We start from the raw sequence: 27994 nt of genomic DNA, 5'->3' as shown, positions 1-27994 counted from the left end.
TCAGTTACAGTTTTCTTCCTTCAAATGCTACAAAGAACAGGGAAAAAAAGCTCTTTGTATGCCAGAGCATTCCCAGTCCTCTGACAACAGGAGGACAGTTGTGTAAAGCAATGACAGGTAACGATGCATAAAATGAGCATATCAATGTTGCTGGGGTTTTTTATTATTTCCTTTGCTGGGACTACCTGAACAAGACATTTTATAAGTTTTTTGTGAGGAGTCTGACCCCACGATGCAGGGAGCACACAACACTCAGGGGCCAGAACTAAAGTATCTAGGTAGGATATGATAACATGATGGGAAAACATGGATAGCACCTAGCTTTTCCTTCACCCTCCCTCAGGATACCTCCACCCAAGATGGAGGTCAGCCTGAATGAGGCAAAAACCCACAGCCCATGAAATTTATTGCCCAAAACTGGCATGAACTTCACCATCAAAATATTAGGGAAAAAAAACACTCCAAACCCCAAAAAGTTATCTTCAGGAAAATGCTGCGAAATGAAGACAACCACACAAGCAGGCTGGGTAGCTTTAGTGATTTAATGTTATGTTGCTGGTTTGAAAGAAAAGAAAAAGTTCAGATGTGGTTGTCAGCTCTGTTAGCAAATATTACTGGCTAGTCTGTTAACCTGCTGCCAGGATCTCAGGCTAAATCCGGAGGGGCTTGGCCATAAGAACTGAGGCACAGCCCAGCTCCCTGCACATCTGCCAAATATCCATCATGCTCTGCTAGGGAGGGGTTATTGGTTTGGGGGTTTGGAGATATAGAACAAAAATGAGGTTGAAGGTATTTCACAAATGTTCCCTGTAAAATTAGTTCAGCAATTAAGCAGTCACTCCTCAGCCCATTGCTCTCAGCTCAAATCTTGCTACTAGAGAGTGAAATGAAGCAAAACTTATAGCAGGTTCAACTTAATTTCCTTCTGTTCAGAAGACAAGGGTATCTTAAAGATTCACAATTTTTCATTCAGGTGATCTTGTCTGAGACTTTTATTTTGCACTGAATCATCCCTTGCTATGTATTGTATGATATCAGCCTACACACAGCAGGGCTGTCGCCTTGGCTTCCTCAGACTTCTGCAGATGATAGAGCTGGACAGAGTTTGGCAGGACTGCTTGCAAACACCTTCAGACTCCTCTCAGTATTAAAACAGTAGGTTGACTTAAGATACATTGTTTCCTTAGTAAAACCATTTAAGACACCATCAGTACTTCACTACAACAGCAGGTGTATGAAAACATTCCATCACAAAAAGGAAAAGATATTGTTGCCAAGTTAAGAGACCTTGAATTCTTGTGTTGGAGCACAGCTTTTCTCTTTATCTACAAAATCACAGATTTGTTCTGGTTGGAAAAGACATTTAAGATCAAGTCCAACCATTACGCTAACTCTACCAAGTCCAGTGCTGAACACTGTTCTTAAGCACCACATCTACACGCTTTTAAATACCTCCAGGGATGGTGATTAAACCACCTCCCTGGGCAGCCTGTTCCAGTGCTTGCAGTGAAGAACTTTTTCCTAATGTCTGATCTAAACTTCTCCCAGTACAACCTGAAGCCATTTTCTCTTGTGCTGTTGGTTGTTACTTGGGAGAAGAGACCAATCCCCACCTCACTACAACCTCCTTTCAGGTAGTTGTAGGGAGCAACAAGGTCTCCTCTAAGCCTCCTTTCCTCCAGGCTAAAAACCACCAATTTAATGCAACACTGTTTAATACAGTCAGGAACCTCTGTTTACTTTCACATTATTTTTATTTTCTAGGATTTTACTTAAGTTTAATATCATGCTGCATGAAGTTTGGACACAAATCAGGAGAGGAAAGTGGCCAAACCTGGGCGCAGGAAGCACCCTGGGGCAGCTCACAGCCTGCATCACCCCAAGAGCCAGGGAGCTCTTCAGCCAGGGAAGATGCCAAGCAAGGGAAGCAAGTGAGCAAGCTGTCTGGGAACAGACAAGAGCCTGTGGGCTCAATGGAGACCAGCAGACCCTGAAAGCAGGAGCTTGAGGGTTTTTCCCCAAGGAAGCAAGATGGGTGTAGGGGATTTGGTAATTTAGGAAGTCACCAAATTCTGTTCTGAAGCCTAACAAGAAGTCAAAACCTGACCTGACAAGACACAAGGTGCATTTGTCTGCAAACCTTTAAAACTTTTTCCCTACCCAACTCATGAGATTTTTCCATTTTAAAATTGTTCTAGCTCACAATTTTCTGACACCTGGCATTTGCATCCAGAGCCCCCTTGGTGCTTTTGTGGGCTTTTGTATTGAAAAAAGACTCTGGCAGTTCTTCCTGGCTGCCTTCGAATCTTGTCACACCATGGCTTCCATCAAGAAAGTATTTTCATTTTTCCTTCCATGGGGAGGAAAGTGATAAGCACAAGTGATTATTTGTATGAAACACTATGCACAGTTTTAAGTGGCTTGGTATTAGGTAGGTGTGAAAGCCAAAACTGTAGGGTATCGAGGTATCAATTATCAGCTGCAGCTTAACAAGAGAGTTCCTACCACCTCTGGGACTGAGATTCCTTCAGTTTGTATTTTTTCACATGAACCATCACATTTCTATGGCCATTCAGCATTTCAGACCAAGCAACTGCTGTCAGAGACACTTCAGCTCCTGGCATGAACACTGGACTACCTAGGGGTGATGCGCTGAGCAGTTGCTATCCAGGACAAGAGCTTTCAGGAATGTTTTGAAAAAGGAACACTAAGCCTGCTTTACAAGTAAGTGTGTCGCAACAGGCCACGGAGATGCTTTGAAGTCAGATAACACAAGTTAAAACCTAAAGATAGATCAAACAAGTACAGAAATTAAAACCTTCTTTCTGCTTCGCAAATGTAAATCCTCAGGGCATTACATTTTTTCGAAAAGCAGATACAAATCCATTCTGTGCTCCTCCCTCCCCATCTTCAACTGTTTGTTGTTCAAGTAGTAAAACATACTTCTGTCAAACTCTAGCAGCTTTCTGGCATGACACTGCAGAGTAACCTTGTACGTTACACGGACTAAAGGAATTGATACATCTTTGCATGCAGTCTGTGAGTTTCAAACAGACAGAAATTACATTTTATGTGAATAAACTTCTTCAGGTCAGAGAAGCATCAGACACTCTTGAAGCTGCCACAAGCAGCTTGTTATTTTCTGTAAGTTCCCTGTTTATACAGTCCTTCCGTAGTATCTAAAAAAAACCCCCTCAAACAATTCCTCTAAGACAAATGCACCTTTTAGCCATTCACCCACCTGTGGATGCTTAAATAATACATTCCTTCTGGCAAAGAGCTGACCAGAAGACATTTGGACCTTTCCTAGGCTGGTTTCAAGCTTGTCAGCACTGGTCTAAAACAACACAACCAACCTGACGCAGGCTGACCTTCCTTTCTCCTTCACTTGACCATTCAACATGCCAGGCTTATATATCCCAGAATGAATGACAAACACAATTAAAATATTTTTTTTATTAAAAATCAACATATTTATACATTTGTACATTCCACATACTGCCGTGTATGTTCACCAACACAACCACTAAGTCAGAAAGCATTACCAGCACAGACTTCCATCTGAACAAACTTACTGCAGGGGAACTTGAGTTTTATAATCAGACATTACAGAGTGCCATTAACTTATTTTCTTCTTTTCCCTGGATAAGTAGCAGCACATCTAATTATCAGTGTCCACAAGGCATAAGCCCCGAAGTGTTGCATAGCAAGAGAAATATTACTTAGTAAATATAGGCAATAGAAAGAGCTCACAATGAAAACGTATTAGTTGCTGTCTCTTGTAAACAGCAGGATGTTAATAAAACAGAGCTATGCTGAGTAGAGACTGCAGAAGATAGGGAAGAGTAATAAAATGTTACTTCTTGATAAAATTGCATTAAAAAAATAATTCAGAATAGGAGTCCTGCAAAGAACAGACGTTGTTATGAAGATTCAGCAGTCAGGATAATGCTTCTGTGTTCAAATAGGTCATAAGGGCCTTGCGAAACACATGCATACCCCAGTTTGTGACATTTTATTGAACCAAAACAGATGGGCTCAGGAGTCCACCCAGAACTCAAGATTTACACCCATGCCAATTAAGTGCTACAAGAGTGACATTAATGAGGTAAAAAAAGCTGGGAAGTTTTTGGAGATCAGGAGCTGGGAGAGCAAAGACAGAAGTTCTCACTGTAACCTGGACTCCTGTGCACACCTGAGCCACCACAGAACAGGCTGCCCCAACAAGTCAGTTCACAGGTACCCGTGGTGTGCTCATTGTCACACAAAACAATTGCTTATTTTCTCCAGACTTTGAGATCAGAATTCTTGCGATATAATCAATGTGATAACTTACCCATTTAAATCATAGACATGAAGAACTAATTGAAATTTTCTCTTACGAATGCACAGCCATTAATCTTGTTTCAAGCAGAGTGCCAGATTGCAGGCATTTTTTTCTCATTAGTATTTTTCCTCTTTTTTTTTTATGTGCATATGATGACATATACACATCACAGGTAATTTTTATGTGAGGAAGTGTGGAGATATGAGAGTAGAAAAGCTTTTTGCATGTATCAGCAACTGTAAAAAAAGTCAGAGCTGCAGTATATCTGTAATTAGAAGCTACATGTTAAACAAACGTGCTCAATATCTGCAAAAAGCATCCAAGTGAGAGATTCATCTGATTTATTATGTCCTGAATCACATATTGTCACATTAAAAAAATCTGCACTTCTGCTTTGGTTTTCACACATACAAAATTGGAGGAGACTGATTGGGAAAAAATGACAAATTCATTACAAACACAAATAAATTTAGCAAGAGCTAAATTAAGAAGGAATATTCCGATAATCTCCTCTCTCCATATCCCAACTGGAGAGAAAAAGACTGTATCAAGCTTAAAGTCTCAGAACCCATTTAATTTCCAAACTGGAAGGAGGGTCAGAGAAATACTCCTCATTCCTGCCTCTCCTCCTTCATGTATCCACTCAGCAATTAAAAACCTGATTATCTCCCTCTTTGCTGCTGCAGCCACACCAGAAGAACCTACCCCAGCAGCAATGCTGTCCCAGGACTTCAGATACACCAAACAAGAATGAGCAAATTGAGAGTGACAAAACAGAAGGATGAACTCAGGTTCTCCAACATGAAGTTCTCTTACCCAAGGGGTGTTGCAGCTGCCTTCTACCTAAGGGAATTTGAATGCAGACCTCTCATAAATTTCCTGGTGGTAAAGTACAAATACCAAGCACCACTCTGATGGAGGCTGTCATTTCCTCTGGTTGAGTATATCCCAATTGCTCAAGCGGAATTCACACACTGGAAGAGCATCCTCCACCTGCCACCTCCCTGCTGTGCTCTTGGCTCACATTGGGCTTGCTTTGGTTTTTTATGCTTTTTCTTTTTGTTACCATGGGACTTCAATATTAATTCATCCAAATGAGTTCTAGTATAAAATTAAACACAGAAACAGGTAACAATGTATGAATCAAATATCAATATTTTTTCCATTCCACATTTCTGGGGGCTAAAAAGAGTTAGACCCTCCAAACTTAAATATTAACCACTCTTTTAGTCATCTATGATTGCAAATATGCTACCTTGCATTTCTCTGTTTGTGCTGCGTGTACAATTCTTGTTACTGCTAAATTTTAGCCAAAGTACAAATCTGAAAAAAAATACCAAATATTAATAAAGAATAGTTTAATCCTTTAAAGTCATACCTTTTCATGCAATAACAATAAATAACTCCCTTGTAGTCTGGAATGGCATGATCTCTGTTCCACTGCAACACTAGTTCACAAGAGTAAGTTAATCACTACCTAGTGGCCAGAACTAGTCTTAATAAGGGAGAGTGGCATTTGTTACCTCCTTATTAGATTGGAACAAAGCATACTGAGGATGCTTGCAGCAAAGTATTTCTTAGGAATCACATGCTACTGTACACAAAAGGATTATCAGCATATATATTATCAGAATTCAACATTTCCTCTCTATCAGCAAATATCTGGAGGACAGGGTACTACAATTTTTTCAATGTTGTCATTGCCAGTTGTATAAACAACGTATGAAATCCATGAATACAAGGTACAGAAGAATCTGCTCGTGCCAGTGCCAACACAGCAGAATGACTCACACCAGAATTAAGACAGAAATGCCCACAATTTGTCTTTTTTGAAGGTGCCTTTCACTAAACATGGCTAGCTTCTTAGTAGAAAGTGTTACAAAACTCCTTAACTTGGGTTTTATTTGTTTTTTAAAACCCAAAGGAACAGCCATACTTTTCTAATTTCAAACTCAGAGAAAAGATCCAAAGGTCCTTCTGCTTCAAAGTCAAAGACATGGGTATTTTTTCCCCCCCTGGATATAGTCTGGTTGCCCCTTCCCAGAGGTAGCACTATGCTTACATTGCTCTTTCATAAGCCAACCTTTCCCTAACAGGAGACCTCTCCCTAGACTGCATCTAGAAGACACCACACAGACATCCCATTTTGCTGAGAGTCTCCACTCTGATTTAGAATGCTGAAACAGTGAGTAGTGCACTAACTCAGCTGCACTCTGGTCAGTAACCTTGGTATTTATTAGAGTTTTACAGAATCAAAATAAATGCTTTGAGTTAAAAATATTTAAGCTTTATTTCAAGTTGTCACTTCTGACCATGTCTTGTGGGAAGCTGCTTCTTTTAAACTGATTGCTTCAAATTGGTTGAATAGCAATCTGGATACTTCTCCAGGTAGTTCAGTAAAGGGTTTTTTGTTGTTATTTGAAAAACTTTAGTTTACTGAATGTTTTGTAGAATATAACAAAGGCAATACCCCTGTAGTGCACCTTTGTAGATTCCTTCCCAACTGTAAGTTCTTTCTGTGATTTTGATTGCACAAAGTCACCCAACAAGTACTAAAACCTATTCTTTATTCTTGTGGAGTTCCAATCTGCCCTAAGTTACGTTATAGCAAACATTTAGCACATAACCTGTACACTTATGTATCAGCTACATCCTTACCCTCCAAAGAAACTCTAGAATGATATAAGATCAATTTATTCAACTGTATGTACAATATATTTGCATATTAATAAATAAATCAATATTAAAGTTAAGGTCTCTTCCCCCATAAAAAAGTGACTACAGTCTGACCAGACAATCCAACTGTTTCTCTTCCAAGCACAGCTGTGTGACTGAGGATATCAGCTTCCACTCAGTTTATTCCTGTAACTGTAGGAATAGAAACCTAACGGACCAGTGCTTACATTTAAATTCTATATAGCAGAGGAGGGGGGAGGAAGTAATAAAAAGTGCGTCAAAAGCAAACAATTTGTAGAGCAAAAATCAAGTTCATAATGTGATCCCGGGGAAGAGAATCCAGCTCAAAAGAGGACATGCTGCAGCAAACATTATAACCAATGCACATTTTTGCCTTGATAGTAAGCTGCACAATGTCAGTCTTGTTCTGAGAACTCCAACAAATGCCATCTCCACCTCTACAAATTTATCAACACCATATTCAGTGCAAAGTGACATTTCTTAAAATAACTGTTTGCTTTGTGTCCGTAACATTCATCCTTACTGTGAAGAAAAGGCTCATTTTCTTTAACTGTTTATTATTATATACAGAAGAGCCTATATTCGCACCTCTTCACTTCTGGTAGTGAATCTTCTATCTACATTCATTAGAAATCAAAGAGATAAGTGGCAATATTACATATTGACTGGAAGCCTTCCCATTAACCCGAAGACTAGTTGTTGTTCTTGATTTATTCCTAAAGTAGCTGCACTTTGTTCCTTTTTTCCGCCCACTTTCAATGGGGTATAAGTCATGGGAACCTGTGAGTGGGACCAGAACAGATTTCAAGTCTGATTGCTGGAGCTAGAAAAGTGATGAGTCATGTTGGAATTCAGATTTCTGTTTGCAGCACAGTGTGTGTGGACCAGACCTCCATTTGGGTATCTTACAAATACAGGCTCGGAGAAAGGATTTTGGCACACCTGACAGACCTTCTTGTCTGAAAGAAGAATTGGGGCTCCTTTTTGTTTAACCTAAAGAGAAGGAAAAAAATCCAAACATGAATCTAGCAAGAAACAAAGGGACATGACAAGGCATATAATTTCAACTGTACCAAATGGACAAACCTGGTCAATTACAGAGGTAGCAGGAAAAGCCAGCTTGAACAATTTACCTTGAATTCAACTTCCAAATTCACACATTCATTTTCATGCTTCAAGTACTGCTTTTTAGTGTTTTTTCTTTTTGGTCTTTTTTAAATAAAGAAAAGCACTCACACATTTAATGCAGATGAAAACCTGATGCAATTTCCTGAACAACGTCACAGGACAACTTCACAGCAAACTGAGCATTGACGCATTTTTATTCCAAGGAGATTCTACTAGATATACCATTGTAAGAACTAAACAGGCTTAAGAATCGGATGGGAGCTTTAAGCAACAGAGGTCTAGCTAGGAACAGAAGAAAGCTGCACAGGTGAATTTACCACTAACAAAAGATACTAACAAGCTTCAGTTAATACTAAGTGCAGGGTAAACTTTTTTGCCAATTCTGACAGGTCTGAAACCTGGTGAAAAACTGCTAACTCACATTTGTTAAAGCTTCTGCAAGAACTTCATGAATGTATAAATTCCAAATTTACTTCCATTGAGCCCAGAAGTTCAGCAAAGTTGTTCCTATTTCAAGACCCCCACCCTCCCCTTTTGTTTTTCAGAGAAACCATATAGTTGAGTCCAGCAGTCATTGCAAAAAAAAACAAATGCAGCAAATAAAACTGCCAAGGACATAAAGAAACTTTGTCCTAATTCTTTAAACTTCTTCTGATTATTATATATCAAAGGACTTGATTTTAAAGCTTCAAAGTGCCTCTAAAAAAAACAACCAACAAACCCAACGTACCTTCTCATGTTCATAGATGAAGTTTTCAGCTTGTGCTAACCCAAGCGCAGCCTGAGTCATTCTTTTTGTATGAATGCTTTGCCTCACTGCTCCAGCCAGGAAAGGGGAGAGGAGCTGCACTGACCAGCTGTCAGGCACCAGCTGCAAAACCAGAGCTGCATCAAATTCAGCAGCATGGTTATTCAAGAGATCCACAGCAGCCATGGCTAGTGCACAATCTGAAGTGCCTGGACTTAGATACACTGTCAGCAGCATATGGAAAAGCCGCCGTCTGTACTGCACATCTCTGCTCTCAGAGTTCCAGATACAGTATTCTTCAGCAGCATGGAAGTCCTTTAACTTGTGGACAAGGATATGCAAAGCCTTCTCGTGTTCTTCTAGTTTTCCATATAAAATTGCACTTTCCATATGAAGGTCTGTGCCCTGGATTTTGTCTGTTAAAAGAGAAGCAAGACAATACTTGCTCAGTGGAGGAGACAACTATTCTGTCTCCCAGAGTCAATGCAAACAAGCCCACACAACTCAATTCCTGCTATTTTTGCCAGGGTGCTGGCACCTAGAAAGAGGACAGATGTTTGCAAGTGCAAGAATGCCTAGATGTATGGAAGCACATCTCTAATAGAAGAGCACCACAAAGTATGGGGAAAACAAATTACTAAATATCAGGTGATAAACCAGCATCACTGGCTTCTTTTAAATTCCAGCAGGCCAGTCTTGCACATTTCTGTGCACACTGCTAACATGTATGGGAAACTGTGTGATGAAGCTGCAGTACTTTTAACCTCTGCTTCTCCCAATGTTATAGAAATGTACAGAATAGTTTAAAGTCCATATAAAGATCAAACAGTACTTCTCCGAGAAAAGCTTACTACAAAACCTTAATCCAGTCTGACAGTTTAAAATAAAAGCATCAGTGACAGGCATAAGAAACAGGAAGTTCTTCTGGCATTTCAAGATGAAGTAGAAAATGCTCTACTTACTGTAAAGGTGATAAAGAATTGGCATCGGTCTCTGTAAAAGGTATGGAAATACAATGTATTTCCCCCAAAACTATTTTGGTTATGAAGGAGGAACATGCTAGCATGACTGGATCTCACCTTCATGTATGGTAAGAATTGTCATATAAGAAATCCCATGTTTTGGAGTACACAGATTTCATGAAAATAATCCATCTTGTAACTCCTGCTCTTAAAAATTTGTCTAAATATCAAAAGGTGAAAAGGAGCAACAGTTGCAATGACTTTATTATATTTGTATGTTATCTGTCATATAAGACTTCATAGACTGTAAAGGGGATGTTGAACACTGTTAAATTATTTAAGTTGCTACTCTGCTATTTTATTCCCACACCCACTGGATTTTTCCACTGAATTTCAAAAAAACATTTCACATCTCCCAGTACAGTAACAAGTCATTCTCCTTTTCTGAATTAACTTGTGTCTGTCAGAAATACAGCAGGTAAGCCTATTGATCAAATGCACCCAGAAACCTCAGACCTTTTCGTTTTCTGTCCTTATGAGGACTTGGACTTTGTTTTCTGCTAGAATGGACATTCAGCATTTGCAATAGACAAAATGCACCTTACCCAAAATGAAGTGTTTTCTATAAAGATCAGATTTTTGAAGAAGACTTCGTAGTTTAAACTGAAGTTCAGTTGTTTCTGTACAATTATCTGTGGTCACAGATTTTAGCCGAAGTATTGCCTCCAAGTACAAGACAGCTAGATGAGTATGGTACTTCTCTTTCTACAAACAAAAAGAACGTTAGCCCAGGTTACAAAGACAACCCCTTCTCCCCACCAATAACAGTAATGAATATTTACATAGTTACATAGAAATGTGGTTTAATTTATTTAATTTGAATCATCAGTCTTTTTTTCATGCAGATTACACAACTCATTCAGATCAGCTTCTTAAAATACACTATATCTTTACTATGGGATTCTCTATTTAATTAATACTGATATTTCCAGAAGGGAATTATAAAACATCTTATTCCTAAACGCATATTCACCTTAAAGAAACAAACCCTATAAATAGCTTTTCTTGTGCAAAAAATAGTTCCTTTCAGAAGTTGACCTAATGAATATCAATGCAGTAAAGCAGATCTCTCTGCTTTAAGTATGAACTCCACTGTGTCTTCTCCTTTTATTTCCCTTGCAAAAAGATTATGATCTAATTAATTCCTCCTCATATTCAGGTACATTCTTTGACCTTTTCTGTTTCTGCATCGAAGTCTCAGAAAGCCACCAGAGGGAGACAAGCAGTCTGAAGGCACAATGCTTTTTATGTTTTCCATTACCCAATATTCACCAAACCAAGTTGATAGTGACCGAAACATTCTCACTAAAACATTTACAATACCCTAGTACTTTCTAACGACCTGAAGCGATTCATAACCCAGCCTTTACTAGCAGGTAGATCTATTTAGAAATTATTTTTGTTACAAATATTCTACAAGTCACTATGTTTAACTCAAGAAGTTAGTCTGAAAATACTCATTACATTAGAAAACGAGTATGTTCATCCATTATGGTACCACACACCTTGATGTATTTGCAATAGTGACAGAAGGACACCACTGATCTAGCATGTGTATTTGAAGAATGTAAACTAGTGAAGTGGTCAATTTGGATGAGTTCTATCAATGTTCATTTCCTCGAGTTATCTGCAGGTTAAAGTAAATTCTCCTGTGCTTAAAATGTCTCATAGCAAGTACCATAATGTTTGGCTCCTTCTGTACTGTGCTTAAAAACCCAAAGGCAGAATATACTATCACTTACAACTTGTGAACACATATTCTGGACATTAAAGAGCGGTTTGGAATTCTATAGTGAGAGGTGCATGGTTTAATCCTATCATTAATTGTTGAATCTCTCCAGAGGACAGAATAAAACATACCTACTTGTAAAATACTGAATTAGCAATTTTAGTGTATTGTTGCCACAATGCAATGGGATTAGCAGTCGATTCACTGTTTTTCTATGATCAAACCAGATGGGAGATTTAAGCCTCACTGGTGAAACAGAAAAGCATGCAATACTCAGATGTAAAAGAAAAAAAACCAACCACACCTCCACAGGGAGGTAAGCAACTGTCTTGCCATCATGAAAACTGAAAAGTTAAAAATAATGCATATATCTGCTCCTCATGTTCCCCTTTAATCTTAAACCCACTTGTACTCTGCTCTGAGTAGATCTGAAAGCCTTCAAATTATGTTTATTTTTTTTAGAGTGGCTTTTTTCAGAGTTGTTCATCACAGTCTGCATTCTGAATCCTAAGCCTATTTTTAGTATTCATGTAGGACTCACCTCTATTTTTCTTTCCAATACCAGATGTTCTAGATATTTAACACGTGCTTTAGGATATTTGTTAAGGCAACTGATTATATCATCTGGATTAATGTTGTTTTTCTCCTGTTCTTCCAAAGGCCTTTTAGTGAAAATCTGTATGCCAACCTAGAAAGAGTTAATTGCATTTAAGAACTCAGGGGCAACCATGCTATTAACTTATTTTTCATACTTATTTAATAGCACTATCACATTAGTTATCACATTATTCAGAAAGATAAGCAACACAAAAGCCTGACTCAACACCACCAAGGTTACACTACTTATTGTTCTTATTGTGACCTCACTCAGTCCTATCCCCATTAACTCGACTCATGGTCCAGCCTATAAACCTTGTGTTGGACACAACCTCCAACAATCACAAAAATAAGCAAACACATCTGCCTAACAGCAGAAAAAGAGACTTCAGCCTTTGTAGCAAGAAAGTGTAAGTTAGAGACCAGAATGTTTACAGCCTTATCAAACATGATGACATACATGGAGCAAGACACTTCCATAATGACCAAAACAAAGATTTAGGAATATGTTGTTTCATGTAATATATGAGCTTTAAATTAATTAAAATGAGGCAGTGACAAGTCCCAACAGCAGAGACTGTTTGATACACCACCAAGCATCCCCTTTAACAGTACACCATGCTAATGTATGTTACAAATTTTTTTTATTTTTTTTTAAATTTTGGTGGATTAAGTTATTTTTTATAGCAATGAGGTTTTGTCTTGAATGACAGCTATTTGTGTCACATCCTAGTGTACACAGATATTATTCATCCCTGGAATCCTTTTAAAAAAGGAACAGCAGCAACACCTAACCTGTTACATGATGATTTTTTTTTTGGTAAGATCTGAAAATCACATTCCTTAGTATGAAGAAAAACAGAAAACATGCTGTATTGTAAAGAATGACCAAAACTTTTGTTTTCAGAAGAAAAAGAGGCAATTCTTGTTAGCACTTGTTAACAAAGAGACCTAGAAGAAACAGGAAACCTTTCTTCTGTTGATCACTATTTAACTGGCACTAAATATTCTGCAAAAAAGGTCCAATTACTTATCAAGATGGAACACCACCACCCAAACACCACTGCAGTAAAACACTTAATATTCATTAAGTTCTGTGAAAAGTACACCAATCACAAACCTCTTCATTTTTTTGTAAAACCCACTCAGAATATTTCCACACTAGATCTTGGTCAGAGCAGAAGGTAAGAAAGTCTACTATATACTCATAGAGATCTGAACGTGTAGAATCTTGAATGTCTCCATCAACTATTTTCACCCATAACTGCAACAAAAACACACACAGATTAAAGTGCTTAAAATATGTGCTAGTTCTTCCAGCTCAAAATTTATGTCAGCTACTACAACACTTAGTATTAGCTACTGGTAGTTATGGAATTAGGAAGAGCTCCTAGGAACACCAACCTCATTGGTCACTAAATGTATGTCTCCCCTCCATCACAGGCTTACTTAGACCTGCCATATTCAACTAATTCAGACCCTGTATCATTTGGGTTCTCATTCTGAGAGTGATTAGCTGAGTACTCCAGGAGGAGACACACTAATCTCCAAGAAAATTTTCCATAGAAGTCCCTTTCTCCAATGTGTGGCACACTTTTCATGTGTTCAATGAATGCAACATTTTGGGCAGATGACAATTTAGAGGAAAAGCTGATTTTTTTATTTTATTTTTTTTTTTACTTTCTTTCGTTTTGACTGAAGAACTTTAAGTACTGTGTGAAATTATTTTTATATATATTGTAATTGGAATTTAAAAGTGCCACATCTAGCAGGCCAGTTTAGCAATACACCTTGCTCCCTGAAATACAAAGAAAAATATTTTGCAACTGACAAAGTATGTACTGGTTTTTTGTCCTTACTGGTTTTCTGTTCAGGAAACTGCTGTTTAAGTAACAAGACTTGAATTCACTCAGTGTTACTGTGATTAACACACTCAAAAAGCCACACAGTGAGGCAAACTACTCCAGGTATTGGATATGGTCTGAGACATATATATTATTTATCAATCAAGAACATATTAGTTTTTCTAGGTGCAGTTTTGCAGACAGACCACTGCTAGTTTTAGGGACAGCAGAAGGGGTCCCCCCCAAAGGGGTTAGTAGCCCAGCTGAAAGCCACAGATCTTGCAGAAAGTGTTCATTGTCCATCATTAGGTAAGGAAATAAACTCTCAGTTGCTGTCAGTGTCTGCCATAAGATCACAACGTTGCTTTGCTGTGTGTACACAGACTAATCAGCACAGGGTATGTTCCTCAAGTCCCACAGACATGTTTTTAAGTGATCTGTTGATTGTTTTAGCTCTTCTATCTGTCTTCTAAGAGTACAAACATATGTTCTGGTACGCACAGTTTTGCTTAAAAAATAACATACAAGCATCTAAATAGCTGTCATCCTCAGTAAGCTCTTCAGGTTCTTCACATTTAGCATACTAATTTATCCAAGGAACTCTCAGCATAAATTTCCCATACATACACACTGTTATTTTTCAAACACATATATTAGCACTTCAGATTTTTATTTCAGAGTTAAACTGGTATTTTGGGATGGTTTACAGATGACACTAAAAGCTTTATTCTAACCTGAAGTGCTGCTGCATCCTGACCGTTGTAGTGATACAGGAGACCAAGGGCAAAATACCTGTATAGAAAGAAAAAAATATTTTAATAGCTTGATCTTTCTTACCAATTTGGTTCTGTCTGATTAGCATAAAGTGTAATTTAGTGACATGTACACAGCCATACCTACATATTAACAAGTCTCTGTAAATTCTTTTTCACACAGAAAGGAGAGAATTTCTGTCCTAGAAATGTCTGTCTCTCCTGTCTCTAAGGCAGTTTCTAGTTACCAGCTCCAACTTAAATTGTGTGTCAAATCAGACATGATTCTCCTGCCATTCTTTGATTTTTATATAAAAACTTAACACATAGCTCCAAATAATAAATATTCCTCCAATAGTCAATCAGGTGTTGTAAAATCAAATTTTTACGATGCTTTTACTTAAAACTGTTTTACTATCAGAAACTTCTTTTTTAGTGCAGCGTGACATCAAGGCAGGCAAGGAACAGCTTTGTACAGTGCCACTACAGTTTTTTTGTGTGTGCTGTAATAAAAATACAGCTAGAATTCTCTAAAGGCTGTTCTCATGGAACAATGTTTGCAAAAAAGCTTGGCACACAAACTTACCAGGAGGATTTAACAAAACCCTCGAAATAAATGAAGTTACTCTATAGCTACCCACAATTAAGGGCTCCTCCTCACCACAGTAGTTGCTACTACTACACCACACAATTTAAAGATTAAAAATTAAATCCAAAATAGAGACACTACCTACAATTGGTGTTTGTATTTTACACATTTACTATCTGGTGCTTTCCGCTTAATGACAGTCAATTCTCCACCTGCTGGTATTTCCAAATTGAAGTCATTTGCAGTCATCTTAAGCAATCTCCTTTTGGTGAATCAGTGGGAGCCCAGAAAGTATGCAATTCCAAAGTAAGATCTCTTTTCCTGAATAAGAAACTGCAGTTTTAAAGCCACTAGAGAGTTAATAGCTTCTGCCTAAGGTAATCCATGCTTTAAGGCATCTTTTTATTCTGCTCATGTACCACTATTCCATCCATTCGACTCTCACATTGCCACAAGGGCAAACAAATCACTTTTTTCACTCTACATTAGTACCAATCCCTTATTTTTGTATTGGATGAAGAAACACAGGGAGAACTCTCTATTTACTCTATAAAAGAGAAAGTATTTCCTTCACCTCAGTCTATCAATTAATACCTTTCCACCAACATTTAAAAATGCTGCCAAGTCAGGCCAAGCTGTCTTTTTGACCTGAAGGCACAGAAACTATGAGGACTGGAACACATTGCTCTAGAAGCATTTAAGACAATCTTCTCTCTGATCAATAATCAAAATCCACTCACTTTTTGTGCTTTTCAAGCCAGGCAGCACTATCTGTTAAGAGACAAAAGTTCTCCGAAACTAGCAGATCCAGCAGGCTTTCATGATTTGCCTCTGCATACAGCTTGAGCAATGCTGTGTCAATATCTTCCTTGTAGCCATTTGCAACCTCAGTGCTGCGGACTTCATTCAAGTAACTCATGAGGAATCGTTTGCATTTTGTCATCTTCTCCTGGTCCCCTTGGGTCAGCTGGTTTAGGTCCGCGTACTCATGCAGAGGGGGATGAGACCGTATAAATGAAGAGGAAGTAGGCAACAGGAAGGGGTAGAGAGAGATCAGCTCCCGGACATCAAGCTGGCCGCTTCTGCAATTACAGTGTCAAACTAGATGAAGCAAAAAGAAAGAAAAAGTATACATAGGCACAAAAAAGTAACGTACTGGGAATGTGTGCTCACATAAGCTTAGAGTCAGGACACTAACAGGTTGGTCAGTTTCTGTAAATTATTCCCTTCTATGCTGGAGAAAATACACTCAGAACAAATTTGGAACTATTTTTGCTATTTCTATCCAAACTTCTTTATAATTCTTCCTTCTCTAGACATTGAAAGATCTGAGAATTCAGAGACTGGCCAGGCCTTTTGCTTTTGATACGCCACAGCTGTTCTGTGGGATAGATAGAAAAAGTAAATCATCTGAATAGCTTGAGTGCAGTTCCTAGGACTGTCCTAGACTTCATCCACGCATTATGGAAGCTAGTCTTCCGATAAAGGCAAAAAAAAGTGGAAAGAGTGAACCTCTTCAGCCAAGCCACAAAGACTGTGCAAGCATAAACCTGTAGAAAACAGCAGCCTCCTCTAGAAAGGCTTTCAGAACATGTGTTGGATGATGAAAACATTTTTCCCAACCCCGAAATGCACCAGATTCCGCCTCTGGCTCACTTCTTAAAGAGGTTCTGAAAGTGATCTGTGGATACTGCAGATTATGCATCTGTCTAATCAATAAGTAGCACTCTATTGTACAGGCATAGGTCTTGGGTGGACACCTACATTAGATACTGTGGAGTGGCTTTTCCACTTCACCTCTGAAGGACATCTACACCTTATGCAGGAGCAAGCTGTAGCATAGATATGCCACACACAACTTCTCTTTCAGCCTAGATTGAATAAACTCCTCAAGTCCTTGAAGAATGCATGTTGCAACAGAACAATAGAACGAGATGCTTTTTCACACATGGCAAACAATTCCCCAGTTTTCACAGCTAGAATGACTCCTCCTCTCATACTCTGCTTTAGAAGCCGAGTAAGAAATAAGGATTTATATTTTATTTCACTGTCAAAGTCATTATTCAGAATTAATCTTGAAAGACAAACATCCCTGAAATGCAGGAGATACTGTTGCTGAAAAATTAAAAATTACTGACATTTCTCTAAAGGAAACCCTGGTTAGCTCCTATTTTGTTGCAAATAAAACTTTCAAAAACTAGTTCTTCTCTATCTGGTGATCAGCAACCTCAAAAACAGTTTCCCTTCACAATCTTGATTGGAAAGAATTCTAAAAAGAACCAAATTATAACCATGGAAGCAGACAAAGCAGCAGATTTCTGCAGGCAATGAAGTGTGAAAGATCCACACAAGAAGGCTCATCCTTTCCCTACCTTTGTAAAGTAACTAAAGCAGTGGGGCATGCCTCGTGTTGTTCACTTCTTGCCAAAGACAGTTCCAAAATCATCCAGGAAATACGAAATAGTAGGAAGCATCACCATGGCGACACTTATTTAGAGCTGTTTTAGAAAGTAGACACTTTGGCTACAAAAATCAATACCAGAAGAGTGAAATTCTGGGAAACAGCAGCAACAGCAAATTTAAAAGCAGCAATTATCGTGTTCCAGAAATGACTGACTGCCAAGCATGGGAAAAGCAACATGAACAATCACAGATCACAACAGAGAAAAATCTGAGCATGGGAAGTCTTCCCATGAGAACAAGATTTTAATAGGAAGTTTTTCTGATTTGTACACAGAGCTCCAACTGCCTGAAAAACACCCCTACACTAGAAAAGCAGCCTCTAACCAAGTGTAAAGTGTTCATTGTCTACTTTGCAGAATTCTGCAGCTGAAATTTCCTTTTAATCCCTCTTTTCAGACTTGATATTTGGCTTTGAAATTCTTAGATCTACATTATGATAGAATTCACAAATAGATGAGAACTTTTTTTAAGAAGTAGAATAACCAAAAACTAGCAAGTTCTTTCAGTAATGTGATGTGATGGTTCAAAGAGCATTTGGGCTTTTAGCACACACATTACAGTAATCTAACTGCAGCTTGGGCTAGTCCAACTACTCATGAAAGTTTAAAGTTGAGGGTGACCAGATAAAATATTTTACATGAGATGCATCACACTAGAAAATTAACCCTATTTAAAGAATAAAGAGGTATATTTTTTCCCCTCTTAATTTCTTCACTGATTTGTTTTAGAACAAAAGCTAACCCATAACTTGAATAAAACCAATAAGATATTCAAAATCAGTGCAGAAACAAGGAGTCTTGATATGTCTGCAGAAGTTAAAGTATAAACATTGGTTCTCTTCTCTATGCTGTTAAGTACTGGAGTTGGCCCAAGCTCGAGATGAAGAGCGTGACGTGTGATGGAGGTGGATCAAGAAGTTAAAAATGCTGTATTTAGCACGCCACTTTCAAAACACGTTCCACCTTCGACAGTAGTTTCTAAATCCATTTATCTTTTTCATCCAGCCTTTTCATCCAACTTTTCCTAGATGAGGAAGTAGTCAGGTACTTCACCTCTGAACCTCATGGATTCTAGTCTTAATGATCATCTGTTTCCAAAAGGATGATCAAAACCAGCCTGGGCTGTAAATCACCAGTGGCTCTCTCAGGTCTGACTCAAGTTCACGTTGTACAGTTTTGCCCTCCCTACAGCAATGATAACTGGGAATAAAGCAGCCACCTTAAAAACACAGTATAATCCAGAACAATCTTCTCCAGAAAACTAACAAAAACAATAACCCCATTTGAATGAATGTTTAACATCTCAAGGTTTATGGCTCCTGGGATTTGTGGATGTCTTGTAGCTCCTTCTACCACATTTGGATGAAACAGCTAAAGAGCAGCTACAAAGGACCTCATCTTCCTTGAAAAACACATTCGAGTCTTCAGCTTCTAGCACCTCAGGTTTAATCTAGCTCACAACTTGTCACAAAATTGAAAACAGGCTTTTAAGACAAGTCAAGCTGTAAATGTTAAGAAGCAGCTTCCCTTCAAGTAATTATCCATTTTGTCTTTTTAGGCTTCATGCATGCAAACAATGCAAGAGGCAGAAGCTACAAGTTTTCAGGAAGCACAGATCTAAACACAAGCCCTTAAATTTACAGCTATCAGAGACAGCTTACATGATTTAGCTGTTTTGCCTAGATCCCACTGGCTGTAATAGAAGCTTATATTCTTGAATCACATTTAAGATGCAATTTGCACACAAAGTTCTACTTCTTAAGTGTCCAGGTCTAAGTACCAGCAATTTTTTTTAACTTTTCCAGTACAAGAGATACTTTAGCTGTAAGTCTCTACAGCCTTTCCCTAGGTGAGACAACACTGTGAAAAGAGCTAACATTTTGATTTGTTAAAAAGAGAAACAAAGCTTAAAAAAATCTCCAGTATCTGGCACAGCAGATTGTAACCAACATCTAACCAGTGAAAGTACATAACCAAACACACTGAAGAGAAATGGTTTCACTGCAACAGCTACAAACATCTCAGCAAGGCCTCTAGAATTCAGCCAATGGCTTCATAAGCACCACTGCTTGGTCTAACTGTGTGTGAATCTTCAATAACAGCAATTTGAAATAGCAAAAATAAGCTACATAAATCACAACTGCATAACACAATAACAATACTGTTATTGCTTATAACAGAATTTGTTAGATCAAAGACATCCCACTGTGACAGCTCACTCAGTTTAAGGTTAACAGATCCAGCTGAAAAAAGTTCTCCTCCCTTTGAGGAGGGAGGAACTATTTGAGTTTTAATAAAGCTATCAATTCCTTTTTGTTAACTTTCTTCAGTATTCAGAAGTATTAGCATAACCAAAAGGAACTTAGCAGGAAAATATTCCTCTTAAAAGTATTTAAGAACTATTAAGAGTAAGATACAACTGTATCTTGATAAGATTATCTGAGAAGGATGATCAATGCAAGAAAAAAAGACCTTTAGTCCAGTATAATAATTTCCCCTGCTAGCCTGTAACAGACATACTTTCTGAAGAGTGAGACAATTTCATTTCACACTTGGCCAGAAGTAAGACCACATCACACCAAGTTCTTGGAGTTATTCCTGCCACTCTGTTTCATGGCTAATGCCATGTTTTCTCAGATAGGTACAAAGTTTCCCAGCTTCCCTTTTGCATTTTAAGTTTGAAGTTATTTGTGACCAACACTAGCTTGAAACACCTGCAGAGCAAACACATGGGGATGAAAGGAAGTGTTTGCACCGACTGCCATTATCTTTCCCGTTGTTCCTCTGAGCATCAGCAAGTGTAAAATGAACAAGGTTGTTTGAGTGTATATCAGGGCATAACCACTCTATTACTCAAGCTGGCTGTGATCAGCAGGACTGAAAAATCAGAGCACCTAGATTCCATAAGGATCTTTTGGGTCACCAAAATAATCTGAACAGCTTACATACAGCTGGCCAGAAGAAAAACACAGAAAACTTATCTTTCTCCCCCCAGCCAAGTTCAGCAATTCATGACCAGTTGTTCTGCTTTGGAGTTGCAGCTTTTAGAGGAAGGGAACACCCTGGGATGCCAACTCAGCTCCAAAATTCATGCCTGGACAGCATGTTTTCTCATGAAGCATGTTTCTTTCTATAGAGGAGCTCCCACACTCCTGTTCACTAAAGCTCACTTGTCAGATGGACTACTAGTCGGATGGATGTTGCGTAACTGATCTTGGAGTCTTCCACAAGGTGCTGAAGCTCCCTGCAGGATACGTTTCCCCTCTTTTCACCACTTTTTAAAGATCTTTGGGCTACTACCAGCAAGGCAGAGCCCCCAGATTAGACCCACCAGGGAAACACTGCCAAGCAGAGTGGAATCAAGTGAGAGGAAAAAAAGCTGAAGTGCCAGCCACAGTCAAGTCAGCTGCAGAGGAGTGACACAAGTCTGATCACTTAATCACACCTAGGCAATGAAGACACTTTATAGCCAGTACAACCTCAACAAGCTATTTTACCAAAGCTGGCCACAGGAAAAAAATAATAAAAAAAGTATTTCCATTTGGAAAGCCATATGGAAGGGCTTTGTGGGAATGCTGTAAAAGAATCATAACTGTGTCCAGCTTGTACTTCTACTTTAGATACACAGCACAGCTGCAATTCAGTTAGGTTTGGCAGACGACAGGGAGAAGGAAGACTGCAAGTTGCTCAGTACCGCCAAAAATTACAAACAGATACAGAAAGTGGTTGTGGCCAAATCAAATTGCCACTAAATGCTGTTCAGGGCCTTTCTTGTCATCCCCTAATCTTCACTCAATGTACGCTTCCCATCCAAGTCCAATGCCTCCCATTATGCTGGTGAACAGGAGACAAAATGGTGAAACCCCTCATCAGTAGCAACATTCCTCAAAACATTCCTTTTTGTGGTACATTCCCATAAACCTCAAGGACATTTTTCCTACACTGCACACATTTAAAATAAACAGCAAAATTTCTAGCCTTAATCCTACTCCATGGACTCTGAACCGATTTAAACTTAATTTTAGCAAATAACAAGGATAGATATTTTATGCGGTCAGCATGGGTTACACTAACCCTGGAGAACGTCCCATCACAGAATGAGACATGGCTAACAGAAATGAAATTAATCAGGTAAAATAAAGATAATGAGCAACATTTTTTGAGTGAAAGTGGAGTACCAAGGTCAATTTGTAAACAAATGACTGCTGAAACAGCTAAATCTTGAAGGTTAGTAGAGACTTCAAAACCAAATAGTTTGTCTTCTGGAAAAGGCCTAGCAGAACAAGTGTTAAATTCAGTATCAGCATGCTCAAAAAAAAAATAATCAGTGCAATTCTGTCAATAATATTTAAATTCCAACTAATACTTAAATGGCAGCATTTTGTTTAAAGTTGTTTTGGTTTTTCCTCCTTAAAAAAAAAGAAAAAAAAACAAGCAATGTTCATGCTGTAGATCACAGCACAGGCTCAATAATAAAGCCTTGACCTGCATAGGCATAAAGTAGAAAAATCTCCACACATACAAGAGCTGGATTACAGCCTTAATGCTACTGTATACTAAAAAATCAGTTGCTTTAACTCCTCAGTTATCAAGTTGTTTCAATGTTACTCTGTAACATTTATCTGCAACAAAACCATTTTATCACAGTGAACTCACATCTGCATCAAAAAACACTCAAGCAACTAAGTTTTTAAAACCAAGAACACTAACTCCTTATATAAAGAGATAAATCAATAAATTTATTGTTACACAATTACCTGAAGAGCTCTTTTGCTTCAAGGAACTGAAGCTGTGCAAACTGTATAAAACCTGCTTGCTGCAGGATTCGTTTGTACATTACCTATGAAAGAGAAGGGGGGGGAAAACGTTTTATTATATTTGTAAGGAGTTGTTAATGCAGTGCTAGTCACTACTGCAATAACTATCTGGCAAAACCACTGAACGAATGTTCTTCAGCCAGCCCTGTCAAGTTCCATGCAAAATAAAGCCTTGATCATCTAATTTTAAATTGTATGTACCTGACTATAATGAATCTCCTGCCCAGACCCAGTTTCTTACACCAAAGTGTGTGAACACACACACTGTTCACAAGTACTTTCTGAAAGCAAAGCCAACAAACAGCAAGTTGAAGTTCTCTTATTTAAATAACTTATTTGACATCAGACTTACTTGCCTCAAGTTTCTGCTTGTGGTATTTGCAAATGAGAATACTAAATCTTTGAAGTTCCCTGTAATTCATTAGGCACAAAAAGAGATCTAAACTCAAGGGTAGTCAAACTTGACCACATAAACCCCACTTTCTCTCCATCTCACCTCACTTCTGAAACCTAACTGGTCATTCTCATAGTCTCATCCCCAGCTGATGACCATCTTTCTTATTTTCTGCCAGTTCAGGTTGGTTTTTTTGAATGTGTGTTTGATTTTGAAAAAATACAGTTCAACTTATCCAATAGGCAATACATAATGTAATGTACATAAAAATATGGTTAAAAAAAAGAGAAGCACAAGTAAAACATAAAAAACCAATGTGTTATAAAGTTTTACTGTTAGGGTTACACCTAGATAGAAAATAAAGTTCTTAAGAAGTTCACTAGAAAAAGAACACAAAGCTACTTTAAATTGTAGGCATTTCTTTAATCAGAATGGTCAGTTAGTTACCACAAGATTAATCTTGTGCCCAGAATATTTCCAACAGCAAAAGAGAATTACAAAAAGGAAGGAATCCAAACTGTGCCCTGCAAAGCTTCCACCGTTTGTGACCACACTGGTATTTCGCAAATCCATGTGCCCTCAGTTTTCTTCTTCAACTTTCTCAGGAATACACATCTTCCTAATGATTAACAGTGTGCATTAATGTTGTTATTAACAACAGACTCCCATTTTCAGTGAAAATACCCAGAGCAACTGCAATACTTTATCAATGTATTCTGGGCAGGAATTGCTAGAGTGTCAGGCCTCAAAAGTAAGGCAGACTGATATTCTAATTGGTGATTTTTTTTACCTTGATTAAAGATTGTGGATTTACCAAGAGAAAAGCTTGTCTTAAGTCCATTTAGTCTGTGCATACTTTCTTTACTAATGGATTACCTTAAGGAAATATTTAATCTAGATACTTAGCAAGCCATTAAAACCTATTGATTTGTAAGGTTGTGGAACTTTCTTCCCAGTGTGGAGGAGATAAAGGGAAAAGGGAAATGCCATCTGGACATCTTTTCAGACAAAAATAACAATATAAAAATAAAGAAACAAAATTTAATTATATCTTTACATTAATTAAATGTTACTATGCTTTATATCCAACTGTACTAATTCAAAATGTAGTTAACTAAAGCTAAAAGGGAATTTAACTACAGTAATATAGTAAAACTACCTCAAGTGATTAATTAATAAAATATCCAAAATAATTTGGGTTTACAACTGTGTTATTACATCAATAAATGGCAATCTGTGAGCTGATGAACACCCTAGTCTGGTCACAATCTTAAGGATGACAGTAATGTGCTTCATTCTACAGCTATCTGCATCTCATGGCACCAGAAAAACTTCAAAATCTGATCTCAGGCTTTCCTGGGAGGGTTGAAGTACAAACATTTCTAACCGTACTAACTAGTGTCAAAAGTAGGTTGCTGGGGTTTATTTTAAGTCTGTTTTCAACCTTTGCAATGGAGTGACCGCAAATATTTACGTACTTAGTGAATTGGGATATTGGAATTAAGTCTGAATTGCTGACAGTGTAAGTATAGGCTCAAGGAATCAGTTTTAAATTTAAACTGATTACATGCTATTCATTTTCATTTAAATGTTGGCATTTCTCAACTTGTCCCTTAAAGCCACACAACAAAAAAAGCTCTAGAATGGACACAGACACACGCTTTCCCAACTTATAAAAAATGCAGTGATAGGAGAGGAAGTATCCAGGTTGATTTTTAACTGACAAGATAAACACTAGACATAAAGGTGTCCTGTGGTAAAGATTAGGGAAGCAAGAGATCAGACTGTGGAAAATTCAATATTCTCTTTCTCACAGTTTTTAAGAACAGGCTAGACCTATATGCCAACCACAGTTAACTCTTTTATTTATGATAGAAAAAAACCTAAGAGTTCTTCTAGACCTGTCAGAACACTGTAATAGGCTTATTTAAAAAAGGTATTAAGTTGCACCTCAAAAAAATTCAACACATTATTTCCCTATTAATTTTGAAGAACCTCCATAGCACTTGAAGTACTTTACACAAATGCCATATTTTTTAGTGAATTCACATTAAAAAACCTAGCTACAAAAACATGAAGTAAGATTTGCATTTATTCATATGTGAAAAAGTGCTACAAAACAAATGACTGCTGAAGTTGCAATAGCTATATAGTGAAGCCTTAATTCTTTCTACTGCTAGAAAAATCCTATCTAAAATGGTCAGAATAACCAACTAGATTGCAAAAAATATTTTTTTTATAGAAAGTCACCGGCTTTTGGTCAGGCTTGGGATCAGTTAATATGTTTCTTGAAACAAAAAAAGCAATGAGATGGAAAAAAAAAGAAAAAAAAAAGGAAAAAAAAAGGAAAAAGAGAGATACCTATGCAAGATGTGTGTCAATCTAACCAAGGTCTTCACTACCATCAACCATGATTTCTGCAAACTTCAGCTGTCCTGAAAAATTAATAAGTAGTATTCAGTCATTTCATGGTAGTATGGTAGAAAGGCCTTTGTATTCTTCTATCAAAAAGGATATCCAAAGCCACCTCCTTTCAACACTTTTGCTTAGCATTTTTTACCTAGCAGTAATTCTTGATGCTCAAAGACAAAGCATTTTTCATCTATTATGGCAGATAAATTTGCAGTCTGCAGGGACCACAGGTTAAATAACAGGTTAGAGCTACTAATGCAAGACCTGCTACTATCCAATAACTAAATATTGGCTCTAAAGACAATACCGAGAGTAGAATACTTTACTGTTTCAATACCACTGTCACTGTGCGTTACCAGCATATATATATTTATGCTGTTGTAATATTGCTGCTATAAAGACAGCACATGCCTGCATATGCGTGCCAGCAACAATACAAAGTACTAAATTAGGGGAAAAAAACCCCACATCATCAAGAACTGTCCTACAATGCCATGACTGAGTTCAAGTTATTGCTCTCTAGAACTACTTGAAGGGAGGCTGTAGAGAGGCCAGTGTTGGTTTCTTCTCCTAAGTAACTAGTGATAGGACAAGAGGAAATGGGTTTAAGTTGTGCCAAGGGGTGGTTTAAGTTGGATATTAGGAAAAATTTCTTTACTGAAAGAGTGGTGAGGCATTGGAATGGGCTGCCCAGGGAAGTGTGGAGTGACCATCCCTGGCAGTGTTCAAGAAGGTATCTCTTGGAGGTCAGAAAGGAGCAACAAAGCGATCAGTTACAAGTATGCCAAATAAATGCTGCAAAAGACATATGTAAGACATGTAATTTGGTTGAATTCCATCAGATTTATATCATGTGAGACTACAGCAAATGATGTGCTTGTAACGAACTCGTAATGATGGCATTAAGTATCAGGGGCACATAGAAAATTAAGTTCAACATGTTACACCTCCAGCTACAGACATGCTCTGAAAAATCGGACTAACATCTCAACAACTAAGCCAAGTAATTTTAATACGAGTCAGTATTAATTGTATTAATAGAATGAAGAAATAATTAAATATATTAAATATTCCATCAATTTTAAGCTGGTTAGTATGAGTTCATAGATACAGCCTAGAACTAGAACAGGCTATTCTGCTTGCGTGTAAAAAGGTGCCCATTTTTCAGTTGTAGCATTGATTCAAAGTAACTGAACACACTTAAAAAAATGTTATGTTAGAAAAACCTTACAATGTTATTGGAAACAGTAATTTCAGGAAGGCAGACACTGTGCACATGAGATACACGTGAACAGGAAGTAACTTATCCTAAAGACAAGAAAATCCTAAATGCAAGAAAATTTAGAAGGAATGAAATTCTACATCAGGTATTTTAGAAAATGAATTGCAGTTCATCCTATGATAAAACACAGAAAAACATCTCCCACTCTAAATGTACATAAACTGGAAAGAAATAACTGGAGAAATAGTGGTTATCACACACAGAAGATATTTATTAGATCATGCATCCTGTACTCACAGCAGGATGTTAGTTTGCTTCTTTAAACAAATTGCAAAGGAAAAGCTGGAAGTGAAGACACAAAGCGAAACATGCTGGAAAGCTAACTCAGGATTTGAATCATCGAATCATCAAATGGTTTGAGTTGGAAGGGACCTTAAAGACCATCTAGTTGCAGCCCCTTAATGCATTTGGCTAAGTACTTCTCAGCTTCAAGTACTTTCAGACAGTTATACCCTAGTGAACAGATGAAACACTTTTCTGGCCAAGCTTTCACTGCCAGCAGCCTCCTGGCTGTCCATTCAGTGGAGGAGCTAAGGATCAAAATGAAAGCTGATACAAATTTAACTTAGTGACTGCTTTTCAAGGGCCTTGACCAAAATCTAAATAACAAGGAATTTAAAAATTCTTGAAATTAAAAACCATACTAATCCTGACTAAGTAATTCCGGACTACTGCAATTCTGTGATTTCCACGTGCTATTTTAATAGCAAAAAAAAAATTGTTTAAAGTATGTTTTAAAAAAACCCACCAGATTTTCTGCAGGTTACAGATAAAATGTTGCTTTTACAAAAGAAAAAAAAAACAACACAACAAATAAAAAATTAATTTACCTATTTTGTGAGTAGAGATATCATGCTACTTTTTTGAAGTTTCATTCTCTAAGTGACAAATAGGAACAAATACTGTAATATAAACTAGAGATAGAAGGCAATGTGTACAAATCTGTAGTAAATATTCTAATCAGACTTACTAACAGACTTTGCCACACAAAAATCTTAAGTATTGTTACACACAAATTTGGAAATAGAATGTATTTGCCTTAGATTTCTTATCACTTAACTCTGAATTTGTAGTGCTGTGGAGCTTAGGATACAGTGAGAATCTCCAATTAAAAGAAGTAAAAAATCTGATTTGAAATAAAGTATACTTTTAAAAACAGCAATAGCAAATAATTGAACCTAGTACTAAGGAAGC

At 37.6% G+C, this 27994-nt stretch overlaps 1 protein-coding gene across 1 annotated transcript in view; it reads right to left on the bottom strand.

The window, feature by feature from the left end:
- Positions 1 to 3436: 3436 nt before the first annotated feature.
- The window catches only part of TGFBRAP1 (transforming growth factor beta receptor associated protein 1), a 37064-nt gene continuing 12506 nt past the window's right edge, over positions 3437 to 27994 (bottom strand). The window contains exons 5-12 of the mRNA XM_051643908.1: positions 22653 to 22735; positions 16174 to 16515; positions 14827 to 14884; positions 13369 to 13512; positions 12193 to 12339; positions 10468 to 10627; positions 8883 to 9316; positions 3437 to 8017 (exon numbers count right to left, since the gene is read on the bottom strand). Of these exons, the coding sequence (XP_051499868.1) occupies positions 7829 to 8017; positions 8883 to 9316; positions 10468 to 10627; positions 12193 to 12339; positions 13369 to 13512; positions 14827 to 14884; positions 16174 to 16515; positions 22653 to 22735 (1557 nt within the window). The 3' untranslated portion in view covers positions 3437 to 7828. The remainder of the gene's footprint in view (positions 8018 to 8882; positions 9317 to 10467; positions 10628 to 12192; positions 12340 to 13368; positions 13513 to 14826; positions 14885 to 16173; positions 16516 to 22652; positions 22736 to 27994) is intronic.

The sequence above is a fragment of the Apus apus genome, chromosome 1 (genome assembly GCF_020740795.1).
Source record: "Apus apus isolate bApuApu2 chromosome 1, bApuApu2.pri.cur, whole genome shotgun sequence".
NCBI lineage: Eukaryota > Metazoa > Chordata > Aves > Apodiformes > Apodidae > Apus > Apus apus.
The sequence above is the reverse complement of the archived record's forward strand: the minus strand, read 5'-3'. Positions and strand labels throughout refer to the sequence as shown.